Source organism: Solea senegalensis, unplaced genomic scaffold, assembly GCF_019176455.1.
Source record: "Solea senegalensis isolate Sse05_10M unplaced genomic scaffold, IFAPA_SoseM_1 scf7180000013730, whole genome shotgun sequence".
Taxonomy (NCBI): domain Eukaryota; kingdom Metazoa; phylum Chordata; class Actinopteri; order Pleuronectiformes; family Soleidae; genus Solea; species Solea senegalensis.
In genome coordinates, this window is record NW_025320879.1 from 84,935 (window position 1) to 105,828 (window position 20,894).

Genomic DNA, 20,894 nt, shown 5'->3' on the forward strand with positions numbered 1-20,894 from the left:
CTTGAGATCAAATTAAGCTGAACTAAAATGACTTTGACACCCCTGCTCTAAATTGACCATCAGTGTGAATGATTGGTTTTGAACCTTATGTGAAGAATAAAGCAGTCAACAATGGATGGGCGAAGCAACAATTGTGAAAATGAAATTGATATGAGACTTGAAACAAGGTTGTTAGAACACTAGAACATGTTTTATTTACAGCTGATAGTCAAGCTGGGGCAGATAGGAACCAATCAGATTTGCAAAGTAAACTTACAGTAATCAGAAAAGTGCTGTGCAGAATGAACAGAGGTCCTCACGGGCTGCTGAACAGCAGTTTAAAGCAAAGAAAAATAGATTCTATAAAAAAAAGCGACGTGTCACAGACTTTGCTTTCAATCCTGTATTAAAAAACTGCTTTAACTTATAACTGAGGCAGATCCACTTGATCCACCAAGAGAATGTGATGCTGCGGCAGAAAATGAGGTGAATGGGGATTCAGTAAAATCGTAAAGCAAGCAAAGGGTCGTTATTGAACCAATAATTTAATAACCAGAACAAATGGCAGAGAAATACACATGAAGACATTTGGAGTTCTGCTGAATTCTCCAACAGTGCATTCATTTACCTCCCTGAGTGTAGAGCATGTTTGAGAAAGTGGGTGATTATTATTGTTGGTTATTTTTCCTGATTGTTGGTTTTCTCCGGGTTCTCCAGTTTCCTACCACAGTCCAAAAACATGCAGATTTGACATATCACCCTATGTCAGATGGGATTGTCACCAGTGCTCCCGTGATCTCAGCCTGACTTTAAAACATGTCTTCACCTGAAACTGTAGTAATTTACATTTTGGACACTTGATTTTTGTCCCCATAAGGAAGACAACTCCCCACAATGAGACTTTAGGTCCCCACAACATAAGGATTGCCAGGTACACCTATCTGATGTCACGTTCCCCCTACAAGCTCAGGCACACACACATGTCTTCAGCATCATGTCCATCATGTCTATCTTATCTCTTATCTTATGCAAGCTTTTATCTTGTCATGACTCCCCAATCACTCTCACAATAAATATATTTGATTCATTCATGCATCTGTTTATGTTTATTAATGTATTTGAGTTTTTTTATTCACAGTGTGAGTCAAACGTCGTCGTCCTTGTACTATGACAGCTCACAACCGGCTGAGGTGCCATCAACAGTAACAGTGTAACAGGTTGGTTAAATAAAAAAAATAAATAAATAAATAAAAAAGCATCCATTTTTGACAGTGTAAAAGTCTTTCTACTCTCACAACTGTCATCTGACTTTGTGGCCCACACAGCAATGATGTCCATCATGTGACCGGCATCACAGACACACCTCCCGTGCAGATGCAGTCCTGAAGGGTTCCCTTATGGTGAGTAAAGCTCTTTATCACACTGGACATGACAGCCGCGCTCTTTTCATTGCTTGTTAAAAGCTGTAGTGTGCAACTTTTAAATAGAAACTTAAGTCTGTTCCAAAAATCACAGCAGAATGACATGAAATTAGCAAATCTGTCCAAACCGCTTTTTCAACAATCTGCACAGCATCTTTTCTACCGCCCTGCTCTCTTCTTCTGCATGAAATCAGTGCTAAAGATCCCAACTGTGACTGATCTGAACTGTACACCTGGCCCAACCTATAAATAGTCACTGGTTACAGAGCACAGAAAACATTTGTGACAGCAAAATAAGCATGTTGTTACATTTCAGATCTTCAGAGAATGACATTTAAAAAGTGCTTATCTGTGTGTTTTAGCAGTCACGCAGGCACATACCGGTTGTCTTCTGCATACCTTTAATGTTGTATCAGACCATTCTCTGCAGTAAACCCTGGACATGGTTGTGTGTGAAAATCTCAGTGGTAAAGCAGAACGGATTTCAGTTAAAAACACTTTGAAGTCATCAGAAATCTGCCTACATTGTGGCTCTTTTTGCTGCAAATCAGCATGGTGTGGCTCAGCTCTACGCAGTTTGGCATGGTTTTCCATTACTATAGTACCTCCCCAACATGGGCGGAGTCCTCACAGCACGGCTGCATGAAACTGCCATGACGTGGTTTTATATGCGACACAAAGACACAAACTGGTGATGGCCAAAGCAGTGTTTTTTTTAGGTGTACTGAATCATTAGAATCAGTTAATTAAATAGATTTGTTTACAAAATCGTTCAGTACTTCCTGCATGACTGGAGCACAGACTCCGTCTAACGCAGTCACTAAATTGAAATACAGCAGCATTGGGTTGCGATGCTGCTCTTGATCGCCGGTGGCTAAATACACCTCTCCTCTGTTAAATGTTGGAGATTAACGCATGTTTTCAGGATTTTTAAGTCTTCTTTTAACTGATCTACAGTTTGGCGTTGTTCAGTTTAATTCTTGTGTCGGACGCCCCGCTTATGGCTCTTCCGGTGACAATACTCTGACTGATCAGTGGATGGCAGTCTGACAGTGCCTGGGACTGTGTGGTGGAAACGTGCGTGGGTGGGTGCAATAAAATCAGTTGTGTGTTGGCTTTAACACACAAAGCAAAGAAACTTGCAAGCCAGTTGTTGATGTTGGACAAGAATATATAAGAACATTTCTGCAGCCAAAGTAAACCAGAGTAAACCAGCTCTTACACAGTGATGACAGACTACCAAGTCAATGAAAAGACAAGTTTCCACAGTGTGTGTGTGTGTGTGTGTGCGTGTGCAATAATTTGCTGCATAAAAAGCAGTTTTACAAAGATACTGTAAGTAGCACTGGCTACCTCAGGCATGTTAATTGGTGCATCAGGCCATAAAATGAATGAGAGTGGAGATAATGGATGAGATAATACATAATTAGGAAGGAAGATATTAACCAGTGTTTAGATGATGTAAAAATGTAGTGAAATATCAGCATGATTGCAGGTCTCTAAATTGAAAAGAAAATAATGTTAAATAATATGTGCGTGGGATTTCAAGTGATGTAGCCAGTCTGCACTAGTTCCCATGAGATCATGGTCACATTATCAGGCTGAAGGACCTAATATCCAGTTTCATTTGTTGATGTGATTCAGATCACTTTTTTTTTTCAAAGATCAGATAAATATGTATGTGGCAGAATTCATGTGGCTTTATGTACTTACTGTTGATATGAGGTGTCATCCTCTGGAGCTAAACCTCTCACCACAAATTTGCTGTGATAGATTCAGTTTCTGGATTTCCCCGACATGGTGATCAATGAAGGTACGTGTTATCTTACTTTTATCTTCTGCTTCAACACCTTGGTCACAAAAATACGACATATGATAGGTGCCGTCCTCAAGCACCTATCAACTCAAACAACCCCCAACCAAAATGGGAGGAGACTGCACAGTTCATAGCAAAAAAAAAAGGTGTAGTATCTCGTGCAAAATGAAAGTCTCAGTCTGTGTGGGACATAGCAGCATGGGTCACTATGATGAATGAGATATGAGAAGGCCAAAATTACACCCTATCAGCAAGGCGTTGAGTGATGAATGATTGGATGAGACATCAGGGGTTTCAGTGGTTCACAAACCCTCTTTGTGACTCGGTGGATGTTGTTGAGGTACAAGATACCTGAGTGTGGATGTAAGGTCATCATAGAAAGGTTGATACTAGATTGTCACAAAGACACCAAAACGCAGGGTTAGCCCACTGGAAGAGAAAGCTTTGCTCAGGAACTCACTGGATCTTATGGAGGTATGCAGACGTATGAGCACAGGCCTGAAAGTGAGTACTTAAATGTCTGTCTTAACCTGTCACTGGTTCAAAATAACCTGATCACTGATGCTTTATCGTCATCGTCATAAGACGTAAGAAAACACAACAGACATAGGGATACAAACAGTAAAACAAAGATTAAAACAGTACAAGTGTCCATGTGACTTAAATGGATTAGTGGAGGAGGGTCCGACACTGTTCACTTGGTTACTGTAACAGGTGAAGGAAAGATGCTGTTCCTTGCGATGTGTGAGTGCAGGGTTCAGTAGCAGCTGCCAGAGCAGTTCAAATAGGTGGTGTGCAGTGTAAATGAGTATAAATGAGGTCTCTAATAGTGCTGCAGGCCCTGCTTTGACAGGTAGATTTCCTAAACTACGTCAGCTGTGAGCTGATAGTGGTTTGTTCAGTCTTTAGGACTGAGTGTGCTATACAACAGAAGAAATAGAAGACCAACAAAACCCATACCTTCTGGCACATTCCCAGTCCCAGTTATCCATATTGCAAATACACAGAAACAGACATACGTTATGCATTTTAGTGAAGGTCTAGGAGAACAGGTAATGTGGATGTCAGGTCAGCTTGTTGTAGATTAAAGGGCATAAATTATTAAACGCCCTGAAGAAAGCTTCCTGATGTCCTTAGAGGCCTGATGGGGTTACAGCCTGCAAGTCAAAAGTCAAACATATTTTGTAATGTAATACCATTACCTGCTTTGTTCAGTGTAAATAGAGTTTTATATGTCACATGTTTATTTACACGACTAAGTCAGCAGGAAAAGTTGCTGCAAACAACCAGTGCTGATCTCAAGCTGAGTTCACAGCACTCTTTAAATCCATGGAGAACTTGCAGTATATGACAAAACTCGACAGACTAAATAAAACTGACCTAAGTTCACTCAGATCACATTCCATGGCACATTCCAGTGTTGTACGATGGGATTGTGTGACGTGACCTACCGAAGCTCTGTTGATTTACGAAGTTGATTCTGCACTGATATGACATGTTTGTTTTGTGATAGTCAGAACTTTTGATGCTATTTTTTAAATGAGCTGGACACAACCTACTGAATGTTTAGATAATCCTGCATAAAGAGCACTATAGTCATCTCATCTGGTATGTGCTGAGCATGAGCAGACAACACAATAAATCACATGTTCTTTAGACAGCACGAGTAAAACTGCGTATGCGTCCAATGACATTTACATGACAGGGACGAGGGCCTCGTATGCTAGTTTACTGCTCCGTATTTATCACTGGGTTTGAATAACGAAAAGAGACACTCTCCTAAGACTGTACCAGTACCAGCATTGAGGAGACACTAGATTGTCTTGATGGAAACGTGTAGATTCTACAGATGTCACACTGGACTAGGGGGAAAAGATTGTCATCAAGATAGATTTAATGAGAGCATGCATTCACAGCCTTTTTAGCTCCATGGGATTGAATGAATGAAATGTTCTCAGATGTCCATTTTTCTGTATCTCAGTGTTTCACTCTGCAGCAGATCATGGACACGACATGTCGAGGATATGAGGTCTGTTCTCAAATGTCAGCAAGTCTGGGAAATGTTGGAAAAGTAATCTTACTTGAGGGCCACAAGATGGATGATTAAAACGTATCTGTAATATAGGTGCTGAAAACCCCCAGCATACCATCATTTACCAGCTGCATACAAGTCTCTGTTTTCCTGGGCCTCTATAGTACGTCTCAGTAGGTGTAACCTCCGAGTCAAAGTCTTGCCTGAGAGAGTCCCCACAGTCGCTCACAGTGATTCTTTGTTTGAATTTGTCAAAGGGAGGCCCTGCTGAAAAGATTTGGGAAGTATTTATGCAGTGGACGGTTTCATTTACCCATACTGGCTTATCCCAGGTTTGAGGATCAACTTATTCTGCTTATAAAAGGGAGACTTGGAGGAGTCCTGTATAACAGAATGGTTACACATGCATGTATATATATATATATATACTGTATAAATCCACCATGTAGGGTCTGTGTGGACCACCACAGAAATATGTAAAAGCAGAAAGTATGACAAAACCTTTGCTAACCCACAATGCAGTTCTAAATGACACTGAAGTTGTTTGTCTACTGCTATCAGTAAGTTTGCATTACTGTATTATAACACTGAAGTCACAAAATCACACAATTGAACTTGTTAAGGGACTTTTTCAGTTGTTCCTTGGGATCACACCTGCCTACCCCCAGCTGCTTTTCAGAACACAATCAAGACTCTACCTATGTTACACCAACCATGCAGTTCAGTGATGAAGATCTCCAGAATCTGAGAATAGTCTCTGTAGAGTATGTCAAGTATCTCAATATTCCTGGGCCACAACAAAAATCCTACACTGCCTTTGCAGCAAGTTGGAACAAGGGCCTTTTTGCATGTGGTTTTCTCCAGGTTCTCTGGATTCCTCCCACAGTCCAAAAACATGCAGATTTGGGGATTAGGCAACTTGGACACTTGAAATTGACCATAGGTGTGAGTGTGAGATTGGATTGTTATTTGTCTCTATGTGGCCCTTTGATGGACTGGTGAACAGTCCAGGGTGTACCCTGCCTTTTGCACTATGTCAGCTGGGATTGGCCCCCCTATGAGCCTCATGTGGAGGATAAAGCGGTAGAAAATGGATGGATGGATGTTCACTGCAATGCTAAGATGTCCTTAAAATAAGACATGCATTCATCCCCATCCCCCCCAACCGGTGTCACACAGGAGATCTGAGAGAGAAGTAACCTTTGAAAGTCAGAAACGATTATTGGCACCCACAGAAGTGGAAAACGACGAGGTAACATTTTTGGATAATTATCCCATATCATCTTCTTTCCCCCTGTTTATCTTAGTCTAAAAGGAGGCGATTTTAATAAGAAACATTTCTAGATTGTGGTCGTAAATGGTTGATTAGTTTACATAGTAATGGATGAAAATAAGAAAGAGTCTTATTAAGTCTTATAAGTCTAAGAAATGAGAAAAAGGTGGACATTTGTCTCTGAAGTTTGATCATATTCAGCTGGAAGTTTCTTTTAACATCAGAAGTGGGCTTTTTATATGAAATTGCATTTGGCTTTTCGCAGCTTACAGCTTTTACCTAGCCTTTTTAAAAGGTGTTACCATGGAGACAGTCCCTGGCCTCTTGATGGTGGCAAACAACAATAAATAACACATGTGGGGCCATGATGCAGCCAAGGGCAAGTGAGAATTAGACTCGAGACTTTGTGTCTTCTCTGACCAAAAGTCCCGATGGGATGTTGTGTCTGCACATGCAACTCATTTCATAGAACATGTGCAGTCCAGAAATCAAAATCATTGATTACATTTAGGAAATTGACAATTGTATTAAATCATTTTAACGTAGACTGTGAAATACTTTCCGATTTGTTACTGCAAAAGTTAAGAAGCTGTGTCTCAATTCAGGCTGCATTTGAAGGCTGGTTGTGTCACAGGCCCAAAGACTTCAAACGCTTCAAAGTGCAGTCAGAGTGCAGAGTACGCTGAACTATCACGCAGCATCAAGCGTCAGGCAGATGGTTGTTCACCTTTGTTTATAGTTACAGCAAACAACAACAACAGTTATTCACTAAAAGAACTTGAAGTTGACTGAACCCAGAGACCCAAGCCGGTCAATAATATCTGGATTTTTGTCCGAACCTGGCCTGACCTGTCGGGTCCCAGTGAGCTCAGTTCTAGTATCCATGCTCGAGAAAGAATCCAGCAAGTGGATCCGTCATGGCCCAACCTATCCGAGGATTCAGATACTAATGTTTTGAAAGGAAATAATGGTGTCCAATAATAACACCACATCAGAAAAACAGCCTTTTAATCATACAGTGAGTACCAGGCTATAACTCAGTGGCACCTCTCTAATGGTACACTACACAAAACCCAAATGGCCTTAAACTAGAACTTCTTACATGGCAAGTGGCTTTCATTGATGTGTGTAGACCGCATCCTCCAAAGGAGGCAGCCCCTGAATTTCCTGGCTAGTACTAATATCACTGATATGTCAATCATAGAACCCTTACGTGTTTTTGAGCATACAATAATATGTGAGTGTGAGACAGGTGAGGTATTTCATCACCTGTCACTGAATATGTCTCAGCATCAGTAAAGTATGGTGGTCACAGCATTCTGTAATTCAAGTAATAATATTTTATTAAGTCTGCATCAAACTCTGGAGAAGCTGGATTAGATTTGGTTGATTTCACTCACGAGTTTGATCTCTAATGAGAATTGACAGAGGTTCTGTTAACTGTTTCACACAGGGCATGTATTTCCCCCGGCACATTCCACAGAACAAAGAACCCCACTTTCATCATGCCTTCAAAAGACATTCATACCGAGCATTATTAGAAAATGAAGAAGTAACATAAGACTTCAGCCACGCTCAAATGACTTTCCCCAGATGTCTTCATATATTATGCAGTTTAAAACTGACTTTTTCAATTAAAAATTGTTTAGAAATCATCATTATTATTATTATTCTTGTTGTTATTGTTGAACATTTCTAGTCTGTCATTACAACCATGTATGACTGTGGGACAATCTATTTTGGAGGCATCATTGCAGAATGATCACTAACAGAACATTGGACTGAACTGCCTGATGTTTCTATTATCATGCTAAACTGAAGAACTCAAGATGATGTGTGCTGTCAGACAGAATGTTTATGATTGTAAAATCATGCTTCATGTCATGTTTAAGACATTTCGTAAACAGCAGCAGGACATGGCTACTTTTGTCTGGAACAAAAAGATTTTGTGGTTATGGCAAATACACTGTGGTTTAGATTCCGCAACTAAACATTTGATGTTATGGTTTAGAATCAAGGAAGTTGAAACAACAGTGATGACAAAATTAGATAGAATATTCTATGGAGGTAGACTGTGAAACAAGGAAGGAGTTATTCGATGTTGGTGGTGATCTGCATTCAGGGTTTAATGAAAATTGTTGCAGCAATAGTCATTGTCACACTTGGTCAAGCAGGAAATAAACTCAACAACCTTTTAACAACTTGTTCCTCCATCTTTATCACAGAGTATATATCTAAAGCAAGAGATCTATGTCCACTTGAATTCATCTTTTGTCGTTGTTTAAAACCACTGCCATGGGCAGACTCTCTCCCTGGTTGTTCTGAGCCGCTTTTGAAGCAGCCGTGCTTGTTACAGCAAGTCTCTCTCTGATCAGACCTTAACATATTCGAGAACTGTTTGAAAACTTTAACAAAAAAAGTAGTTGGCGAAGGCTCAAAGCGAGGACATGACGTGACTCAAAAGATGAGATGTTTCCATGATTCAATAGATCAAATGATCTACTTGGATTTATTTTAGTTATTTAGCGTAGCAAGCAAATATAACCTTAAAAAATATATGAAAGATAAAATGTTAAATGTAAAGAAGACACTGAAATTCTTCCCTAAGTTATTTCTCTTTCAAATCTTCAGTCTCCGAGCTTCGACCTCTGAACTGCCTTCTCACTGAACTGATTTTCTATCAGCAACCAACTCAGAAGTGTTTTAATAGCAATATGGAACATGCTGTTCCATGACATGCACTGTACATGTGATCCTGCATAAACAAAGCCATGTTTTCTCAGACCTTGTCACTGACCTCTGCTCTGACAACAGGTCCACGCCTCACTAACAGTACAGTTTCCTCAACTCTCGTAATAAATAACTGCGAGCCATATGTTAACAACAGACCTCAGCAGTATATCGCACATGTGTAAAAATTTAAACTATGCTCTTAAATGTCCCTTGGGCTTCTGAATTTCCTTTTTCTTTTCCCTTTTTCAGCTCGTCGTGCACAACACGAAACACATTTTTCTCAAAAGTCTGATGTGCCGTACACTCGGTAACCTCATAAACATCGAAACCTTAAGTTCTTTTAAAAAACGTCCTCTTTCTTTCCTTTGCAGAGAATTTATGTCTCTGCCATGTCTCTTGAAGACACAATACGTCTTGCATCAGCATCATCGGTTTCAATGCTCCTTGGCAATGATTCTTCAGGAGTCTGAGCTGTTGTTGTTCTGATGATGGAGACGGAGAGTACTGTTGGGGAACATCGCTCCAAAATCTCCCATTTAAGGAGTTGCATGATTCATATCAGTGCATCTCATTAAATGTGGCCTCATATTCCCCTGGACGAACGCATCGTCGTATCGTTCCTTCTGTCATTTATCAGGTTTTTCCCGTCGTCCTACACTCATCTGTGGTCCCCTGATATAAATTAGGTATGAATGGAAAACATTCCTTTACATTTTAAATGTGCTTGAATAAAAACCAGATGTGCATCAGAATCATTCAAGCATCCAAACAAAAGTCTTGACTGAAACTGAATAATTAGAGCCACTTTTGTAAAGCTTTCCATAAACAATAGTTGAGATAAATAGATGTACCTTATATGAGGCACCATTGTTTTTTAACCTGACTTTCTCGATTAGCAAGATAACTTATATAATTCTATATATACGCCTTCTTATTATACACCTTTAAAGTGGGTATTGTACAAAAATAAAATAGCCTTTATATATTTTAACACACATCATATACACAACACTTCAGAAGATGCAGCTTAAAGTAATACAATGTAGGATTTGCTCCCTACAGTTGGTAAATGGCATTGTTTTTTGTTTTTTTACAACTGGCATAAAAAATATGTCGCCATTGCATGTGCATTTGTTGACAAGCCAACAAAACTGCTGAACTGCAGCAGCCTATGTTATAGCATTTTCCACAAATAGGATTACATTGTTTTATTTTTAAATATATGAGAAATGAAAAGTTAACCACCCAATAAAACGACAAAAGAAAGATAGTGCTTTAGTTTGTGTTACGCACTATAACCTGTTGCCGTTTTAATGGACGGGAGGACAAGATGACTTCAGTAACAAGGCCTGACACACAGCAAGTTCAAACGCTCTAGATATCGATGACAAGCAAACTATTTACACTTAATGATCCAACCATTACAGGACCAGGTCGCTCTTGGTCGAGCAAGTGTTTTTTTTTTTTTTGTGGCACAGACCTGCTCTGTTGTAGGTCGATGTACCATCGACATAATTATCTTTGATATTATTAAACGTTATCTTTTCCCTCCAAAAAAGTAAAAGTTACCAATTCACCGAAAGATTGGATTAAATTAGATCCATTCACGAGGAACAAGATATAACAATAGCTGACCATGTCTAATTTCTAGAAATTCCTTTAATGCTGAATTATTAGACACATCTGCAGGCTAATGCATGCAGACAGGTTTAATTGATGGCGGCCTTGGGGACACACTGTTTCCTGTTAGAGGTTGATCTGGCAGAGTCAGATGTTGGCAGCTCATCAAGTGGCCTCCTCGTGAACATGTGTGAGCAACTTGCTCTACCAGAGTCTGTGATTGTCCTCACGAACTGGCGATATACAACATCCGCATTTGTGACAGGAAAATAAAAACAAAACATCATCCACACCTGTCCAAAAGAGGCAGAGAGCACTCTCTCTGTTCAGCTGTTCCGCAGTCCGGCTCACTTTCAGTTTTTGTGTGAGCAGCTTTGTGGTTATATCATCCGTCAGTCTCAGGATGAGTCACTGAGCACACGTGACAAACATGTGTCCATGTCGCAGAGTCTTAGACTCAAACGCCGTTCTTGTGCTTCATAGCAGGCCCACTGCGCACACGTGCTGTCGTCTTGTCTATTTGAGGTGGCCTCCTCTGTCTGCTGGGGAAAAAAGAGAAACATCTGCTTAGGTGTTTTATATATAATCATAGCCCATTTTATATATATATATACATATATATAACGTAATGTCATCATTGTGTGCTGCTTAATTTGATGATTTCAATAGCACTTTCACACCAGCAAGCGCTGGCACAGATTCTGATCGGGCTCCAGTTCTGTGTCATTAACCATTTGTTTACGTCCGCTTGTTGTGCAGTGGCAACATGACATGAAGCTTCTCAGAGCTTTCTTAATGTTGATTTCCTGCTTCCGCAGACCACTGCATGGTCATAGCCATTTTCACTGGTACACTGCACTTCCTTCCTCTTGTCTATGGCTTACACTGACATGCAAGAAAAAAAAGTATTTCTTTGGTTTTCAGGTTATAAGACTTTTGTTGTTGTTCGGGAACCAGAACCGCGCTGCACCCTTGGCAGTGTGAAAGCGTTACATGTGGCTATGTTATCCTTTAAAGAATGGTCTCAAACTCAAGGCCCGAGGTGCACATGTGGCCCCCGCAACTTGATTTCAAGTTATATTGTTTACTTATGTTTACTATGCATGGTGCCATGACAAAACAAAGCCCCTTTTCCCTCGTTTTTAATTCTTTGGAAAATTAATATCTTCTGCAATATCATGATGGAGTATTGTGTGATGATTTTAAGCTTATATCACCCACACCTACTGAAGTACTCTTCAGCTGTGTACTCTAATACAGAGTATGTAGTTCCTCTTAAGCTGGTGTAAACATAGGCTAGTCTCCACAACGGCACCAGAGCCAGAACCACAATCAGAACTGTGTGTTCCACTTTTGTAACTTTGTCACTTCCTTTGCTTCCTCATTCGATCGAGGAGAGTGTGTCTGTGTGTGAGAGGCGTATGCTGGGAAGTAGAATATTTTAGTTTATTTTTTGTGGCATAGACTCAAAACCAAAAGTTACATAGAGTTGTGTGGAGCTGATCCGCATCGAGTGAAGTCATTTTTGAATCTAACAGACAAGGTGTATGGTTAAACTTTTTTATTTAATAGAAAATAATATATATATATATACATATATATATATATTATATCTAATTTCTTAGTTTTTTGATAGTTTAGAAGGTGTTTGTATTACCTTTGTGAGTCGCTTTATAGAACACCAGTGATATCGTGAAACTTAAGCATAGTTACCTCTCAATGCAGAAGTGGCTGCAGTTGGAGTCAGTCTGTTGTTCACACACACAGCGCTGATTCTGTGCTTCTTTCCTCTGCTGAACAATACCAGCAGAGCGCCTCATACGCAGGGAACCGGCATAACTGGACACACCATATGGGACAGTATTCCTGCAAAAAGAAACCCAAAAACAAACATATACAGTTGTATTGGGATAGCGTCATTTTTTAACTTCACTGAAGTTATCTTTTTGTAATTTGCTGCTTTACTTCAGTATTTTGTCCTCAACAAACTGGATACAACATGGATAAAGTCAGTATATGCATTATAATAGAACGTCATTAGAAACTGCAGCGTCCATTTGTAAAAACAATGATTTAACACAATCTTCAAATCAGGATGATTTATTACAGGATAATTTATCATTTAAGATTTTAACGTCATATGTTCAGCATCATTTTCCTTTCACGCAAGATTGCTCAAGCAGAAGGTTGTGGAGTTTTTTGAAGGCTCTTTAGCTCTTTTTTGTTTAGATACGAGCATTTGTTTGACACGGGATATGTCTGTTTAAATAAATGAATGCTAGTGAATATTAAACAGGGGTGTAGTCCAGATCAAATATAACATATTTTTAGCCATGATGAGCTCAAGAAACCTTTTCTCAGCAGAGTTGAGGCTCATCTCTTTACACGTCCTCACATGTTTGCACTGTGCATGTGCAGGTTGTGTAATACCAAACCAAAAGGCGTCTCAAGGTAAAGACAAACCAAGACACCGATCTGTGAGCCCACATCTCAGCTGTTGCAAGGTTTTATTGATTCCAATTGATCCTATACATGATTTACACACCCAATTTTTTCCCCCATCAGTCAAAACTGTTGCATGTTAAAGGGGCAGTCTGTCAGTTTCACTCATTCCACTTTACTCAGCCCGGGAAAATACAGTGGCTTTTTTGTGGCTCTGGAGGAGCTTTCAGAAATCTCATCACCCTGGAGCTATCATCAGTTCGGTAAAAATTGGTTTACTTTTCCGAGGAATGTGCTGAGGGTCGGCTTTGTGAACTTCTCACACGTTTGCAATCCTCTTATGCAATAACAGGTGATGGAGCAAACATTTTTTGTCAGCTCCACAAAGTCCAGATGTTCTCTCACACTTCAAAATGATTATATTGGATGTATAGAGTTCTTTCTTTCTTTCTTTCTTTCTTTCTTTCTTTCTTTCTTTCTTTCTTTCTTTCTTTCTTTCCTGTCAATCCATCACAGGGCCACATGGAAGCTAAAACAATCAGAGATCTTGTTTTTATCATGAAAAAAAGCTTCAAACCGATTAATCGATTATCAAAATAGTTGGTGGTAGAATTTGTGCGAGGAACCTATTGTTGTCCTTCAGATTATTATTTTTATTCCGTGTCGTTGCAGTTATTTATAAGGGGGTTAACATGCATAAAAACTCTTGAAACTTTGCACGGAGGCCAGGTCTGACGAATTTGCAATATTGGCATTGGGCTTGATCCGTGTGTTGCACCAGGGCTCTATAGCGCCCCCTATGGCAAAACGTGGATGGAGCAAGTCAAGATTGCGTAGCACCAAGACAAAGATTATAACTATCTGAAGGTTCACTTGACAGGCCTCAAACTTGGCAGGTGACTTACAAAGGTCCAGCCTGTGGCAAATCATTAGAAGGGCACCAGTGTGTGCAGTGTGTTCGGAATTCGACAGATATGTCACTAAACGGGCCACTTCTTCATGCCTTAAGACAGTCGTGCCAGTAGAGATACAGTATGCATGAAAATATACCATGCATGATGCCGAGTCAGTCAAATATGCAACTGCACTAATACAAATAAGTGTCACATTATTTTAGGTGGGAGTTGAAGATTGTGTTTGTATTGTGCAAAACTGCAGGTGCAAAAACGTTATATCAATGTGTTCCACCGTTATTGTACATACATATTGTTATTGAGTTATGTGCACAGTGGAATGTTCTGTCAGTTTTAACTGTCTTTGCTATTATCACCTTTATGCTGGCAGGCATCTCTGTTGTTGGCACCTTGCTTTCTTTTTGATGACTGCTGCCAACTCAGCCAAAAAGTATGTATTTCCTGGCGCATGTGGATGATACATACTATAATACTATACATGAACCCACTCATGACGCGCTGCGACTGACCAAAATGTCCTCTTTTTTTCGGGGGTCGGTTCCCTGAACTACTAAATGTTAAAAAAAAAAAACTTATATTGCACAAACAGTACTTCAAAAGTCACAGTGCCAAACCGCATTTCACACAACACTCAACAGCAGTTACAGGTTTTCGACTGCAACAGAAAGAATGAGGATGTTCTGAACTCTCACTGATTCGATTTAAAACTTGTGTTATGCTATGGATTATTTTCCATCACAGCTTCATGGCTTTACTGGGCTGGGTCAAAAAAATAATAATTCTGTGGTTTAGGTTCATTTTGGTAACCTGCATCAAAGGTGAAGCGAAACTAAATCTGTTTTAGTTTTTCCTCTTCTTCAACCATCATCAATCATATGAAATGATTTGCCATCAACAGGTCCTGGTGAAAGTATGTGTGCATCTGACCTTAACCTTTGACCTCATCTGTCAGTTGGACATGCAGGTTAGTGCTGTGGGACTGTGAAGGTAAATAGGAATGAGGAACTGACCAAGAACAGCGTAACAGGAAACTGACCAAGAACAAAGGAAGTAAGGAATATTTTGTGAAAACAAAAAACAAAAACCTACGTAAGGTGCAAAAGCTTGAGTCCAACACTACATTTATGCTTTTAGCTCTGCTTTTATGACCATACTGTATAATTATTTCCCAATTTCCCAATCACTTTATCAGACCACATTCAGATAACATGGAAAACATCAACAACAGCTTCTACAGTGTCAAGTATTTAGTGTGACCTACCGCTGCACTTGGGCAATAGCCTGACCCTGACTCCCTTCAACCTCTCAAACAACCACTCGCAAGTGTAAAGTCAAAAAGTTAACTTTATATTGACATATTTGAAGTTGTCCCCTAAGAAGTCACTGCAGCTGCACACTGTCCCCTTTTGTTGAATTTGATCAGGTAGATTTTAGTTTTTTCACTTTTTTCAAGGTATTATCTACAAAGCCAAACTCTAACTTAGTTTTATAAGGTTTTACTTACGAGCCAATTAACATACAAATATAACACTTTACATGTGAACATAAACATGCACAAGTTGGTGAACACTAGATAGCCTATTAGGTTTTAGTCACCATGTCAAATGGAACAGAGAGGACTGAGATGTCCAGATGAGAAAATGTCCCATGGCCAATTACAAAAATGACACGCAGTGCATCGCACTGAATGCACCTCTAGAAAACACCGTCTTATGGTTCCTACTTGATCATGGACACAAATATTTAGCACCGGTATGAGACAGCAAAACTGTGCCAAACACAGATAACCTTGTAATTCCAAGCATCAGCATCTCTCCGATATCTGCTGGTCATTATATATTTTTAGATGTGGATTTTCAAAGATTATTATCGTGTGCAAGAAACATTTTTAAATGACTTATATTTATTGAGTTGCATATGCACACAGGAGGTGTGAGACAGTAGCTGCGCTGCTCCTGGCAGGGTGTAAACCAACTGTTGTGCCCTCTGTCAAAAGCTTAACCAAAACTGTAAATGAAAAACGAATGGGGAGAGATGACCTGATAACGTCTCACTGCCTCTTCCCACCCCATCTCTCCACTCCCATCTCGCATTTCCTCACTGAGCAAAGGTTTGTTGACACCAAAAAAACGACGACAACAACAAAATAAATCAGTTGCCCCGTGGCAAGTTTTTCGGAGTCAACAAATTAATCTTCTCGATGTAGCTGACAGCTGGCGTCAGCTACCGTCACTTGTTATCCCTCAATGTTGTCTTTCTCCTCCTCCTCCAAAAAGTTTACAGTGATCAGTCAAATTCAGTTTTTTGAGGTTTTACTGTTGGCAGCCTATGAAATTGACTCGACAGAGAAGCTATTGCATGAATATAAGCATGAGCTGTGATGGATAGATGAAGGAAAATAGTGGTCTTGGCAAATCGAATCCACCATTAGTTTTGGTGTCACATTATAAGGATTATCTTGTTTCAATTTAAAACTGGCAGCACATTAACAAAATCTCCTTAGAAACCAACCAGGTGGAGGCCTCCCTGCTGCCTGCTGGCCACCGTATGAAAACTCTAAACCACTTCAGATTACATCAAGTTTTCACAGGTCACAAAGCCACAGGAATATCCTGCCTCATGAGAAAAGGTCCATGTTTGTTTTGCAGCTCACTTTGCCCCAAATCCTTTCATGAATCTGGCTTTCTTTTCTACACACGACTCACCTAATAGCTCTCCTGTGCTTTCAATGTAAATAAAATGTCTCGCTTAAAGGGTCCGTGACCACTGTGGATATTATGGTTACACGGAGGGGACATGTGTGGAAATGTGTAGAAACAGACTGAGTTTAATTAAGTAGAGAGTTAGAAAAGGGCAGAGAAGAATGGGGGCAACGTTTGGTCTTCAGGATATAAGTGAAACTCATTCAAATGCAATTTAATAGCAGAAGCAGAAGAATTTTTTCCTTTTTTCTTGTCGTGGTTGTTGTTTAGGGTAATGTTGGCTTATTCTATTTTATTCTGCATTCTTGTTCTCGATCGGCCACTAAAACCAACATTGTAATGTTCCTTTCAATCAAATTAACATTTACAGGAGCTGCATATGTACAACATGTATGAAATGAACATGACATGTCAATCAGAGATCAGGGGAATGAGAAATTTAAATACTGGCTTCACTGATAAAACGGTACAGTTCATTCATTGTTGACATTATAATTTACAGCCTGCAAATCCTGTTTATGTTGTAGAAAATGGGTCTTAGTGTCGGTTTATGTGGGATTGATTTGTCAAACTACCTGTAACCTTGAGTCTCTGGGTATAGGAGGGAGGAGTTGGGCATCAGTTACAGCTACATTTTTTTATTTAGTTTGCAGTACCCACTTGTAACTAGTTGCATATCTTACATACAGCCCCTTTAAAAAACAGTCCATGGATAATGCAGCAACGCCAACACGCACACGGCACGTCCCTTTAAGGGCGTCACTGTAGCCATTTAAACGCAGCAGAGGAAAACAAGTCTTACTCTGGTGTGTTGATCCAGATGATGTCTAGGTGGCAGTAATACACACACTCCTTGTCTTTGTAACTGTAGCATGTGCATCTCTTTGCTCTCCTCCTGAGTCTGGATGCCTCACAGGTAGCACAGGTGTGACCACCGGCCAGGTCGTCCGCATTATCTCCAGGCACAAGCTCATCCAGCTTGGCCTCCTCCACCTCCTTCCTGTGGTTCACATCTTTGCCAGATAAGAAACCTGCAGGAGATCAGCAAACCGTGTGACGAACACCATAGCTTTACCAGCGTTTTATATTAAAATGAAATGAATCTAAGTAACGCTTAAAACATTTAAATATGCATTTAATTAAAATATTACACGAGGTGATCAAAATGTTATACATAATTCAGGGCTGTAACGATTAATCACTCAAACTACCGCTAATGAAGTACCGACTAGAATGACCGTTGCATATAATTTCAATAAACAAAGTGCAATCTGAAAATAAATAGATATATAATGTGAATATAGGTGGTTGTAAACGTGAGGAAACAAAATGTAAATTAATGGACCAACAACTACATTCATTTCATTGTTTTCATTCATAACTGTAAAGAAATTCATTGTTTCTTAAACACATGAGTTCATCAATTGATTACAAAATTTGCTCCTCTTTACCTATAAGACCAGAAATTAATTTCAAAATAAAATAAAACGTCATTTGAAGATGGGATTTTGAGGCAAAGGAAAAACTTAACAATTTAATTATTTTCTGGACCACACATCTAGATTAATGGAGGAAAATCATCCAGAAATTAATACATACTGTAAGTAATTGTTAAAGTCAACCCTGTATTATTTTTTATAGTTGTCTATCTGAAAACAGTGCTAAGTATGGGTTGTTATAAGTATTGTAACGGTTCACAACTACATAATAATAATTATATATTGTAAAAATTACCATAATATTAAGAAATGATCACACGTGTGCCATGTTGTTACCATATTATTATTTAAAGTGTTGCCATTATACTATTTAAATATTATAATATTATAAACTTAAAAAAATCTGCTATTTGAATTAATACATAAACTATATTTAGTTGCAGCACTGATTTCACAATTAAAATGCACATAGATTTGCTTTGAATGATGAGTTGAAATATAAAAGTGATTACAGTTTCTTGTTAAAATGTGTTATATAGATAGTGCAGATACTGTTTTTATTGCTCACAGATGATTAACATGTTTCTTCATCGCATTTTTTCGTTAACCCTAAAAAATTTGCTGCATCATATTAAACACACAAGTTTTTTAAAAAAAAAAAGAAATAAAAAAAGAAGAAGACCACCCACAGGTCTAACATTCTACTCACCATTTGCCAACGTTGCAGTCACCACGATTAAAAACAAAACTCCCACATCAACTAATGAAATATTAGCCATCACACAGAAAGCATTAGAAATTTAAAATGTAAAAGAAAAAAGAAAAAAAAAGACAAAAATATGTAAAGAGCAGGTATAAAGTCCACAGTCGGCTGCTTCTTTCTTGTGACTGTCACTGTGGAGTCAGAATTCCAGATAGAAACATCACATTACTCTTCTTTTCCAAACAGCTGATGACACTCTCTCTCTCTCTCTCTCTCCCTCCTCCTCTCCCAGTAGCTCTGTGCTTTTATTAGAAGCTGCACGCTCAGACAAGTCAGCGGCAACACAAGGCAAGCGGGCTTCTTCAATGACCTTTCAAAGTAAAAGTCCAAGAACTGCTCACCCGTGCAGCCGAGCAGTTTAGTGCAGTCTGTGATTGAAATTTAATTAGATGTTGCATTCCATAATACATTTCTCATACAGACCTAAAAGCAGAGTGGCACATTAAACATTTTTTATTGTTTTAATAAAAATAAATATTATTATTATTACAGTAATTATAATAATAGTAACTAGGACAAGTACGTTCAAATACTGTTGCTGCAAAATCAGAGTTGTTGGGTTCACGGTAAAGTCATCATCGACTTTTTTGACCGTCCTAACCTAATAAAATTGTGTTCATATACATTAAACTTGCCTCCAGATGACCTTATAAAAGTTTTTTGGGTCAGTTTGTAGCCCCTCCCACTTTTAGACACACATTCCACTGAACCACTTTCAGGAGTTTTGGGGCAGTCTTGGGGCATGGAAAAATGCGGTTCATTTGTAGGTATAATAAGAAAAACAATCATTCCTTCAGTTTCAGTAGGGTTCTCCACACTGTGTGTGCCCAGACCCTAATAATAAAAATAGAGTAGATTTTTATTTATAGATTCAGAGACTAAGGGCTACTCGTTACATTTTAATAAAGGTTTTGTCTTCGTAGCAAAATGAATGAAGGATGGACTTATTCAATGAAATCTATTTCCAATCCATTTCATAATTTTCAGATTGAAATAACAAGCCATTTAGATTTTGAAGGCAAATTCTCCAGCAAGTCAGACGTCATTCTTGCAAGAACCAAGCAAGTCAAGTCGAGTCCCTGCTTTAAATTTCTTTAAGTCACAAGTTTGCAAACATGGCATACACTTGAGATAGCCTAGATTTTATTAGATTTGCTGATGTCCCCGGTGGAAGCGATATTTTCAGTGTGTGCCTGCCTGTTCTCTGCACAGTCCCAGCACAGGGAGCACACAGAACCAGAACTTGACCATTAAGAGACCCAAAGATCAGCACAAGCACCTAACAGGCAATCACTCAGTTGGTTTGTTAACACAGTGTGGATCAACATTATTAGTGCTCATCAAATTTCATGTTCTAAAATGTCACATCCTCTAAGATTTGCTTTAAAAATGTAGACGAGTATATCTTGAATAACAATCATGATATCTCAAGTTCTATGAGATTTGGTTCAAATTATTTTTCCAAAATGTTGGAAATATGTTCCCCATTATTGAAAAATGTGCCCTTGCGTGATTCACAAAACCTCTAACATTTGAACTCTAACATAATCTAAAGTCAATGAAGCAAACGTATTGAAGAAAAACCCAGAACAGTGTTAGAGTGGAAATCTCGGAGGGAAAATGAAAAAGCTGTTTTGTTTCAGCTTTTGTTCCAAGTCTGTGATGAAATGTTGAACATCGACCGTCTCCGTTCGTCCTAAGCGGTGATGTCCCAGTGAAAGTAATGTAAAACAGAAATTCTAATGTTTTATGATTTTTTT

At 39.0% G+C, this 20,894-nt stretch overlaps 1 protein-coding gene across 2 annotated transcripts; it reads right to left on the bottom strand.

Moving 5' to 3' along the window:
• Nucleotides 1–8,622: 8,622 nt before the first annotated feature.
• Nucleotides 8,623–19,344, bottom strand: LOC122760551 (endothelin-3). 2 transcript variants are annotated; one of them, XM_044015653.1, is made up of 4 exons: nucleotides 19,081–19,344; nucleotides 17,735–17,963; nucleotides 12,588–12,740; nucleotides 8,623–11,413 (listed from the first exon to the last, which is right to left on the bottom strand). In XM_044015653.1, exons 1-4 carry the CDS (start codon nucleotides 19,148–19,150, stop codon nucleotides 11,332–11,334), a joined length of 534 nt encoding a protein of 177 aa, XP_043871588.1. In that variant the 5' UTR covers nucleotides 19,151–19,344; the 3' UTR covers nucleotides 8,623–11,331. The 2 variants fall into 2 exon arrangements, with proteins under 2 accessions (XP_043871588.1, XP_043871587.1); XM_044015652.1 differs by having other exon boundaries at nucleotides 8,623–11,416.
• Between the last annotated feature and the right edge of the window lie 1,550 nt (nucleotides 19,345–20,894).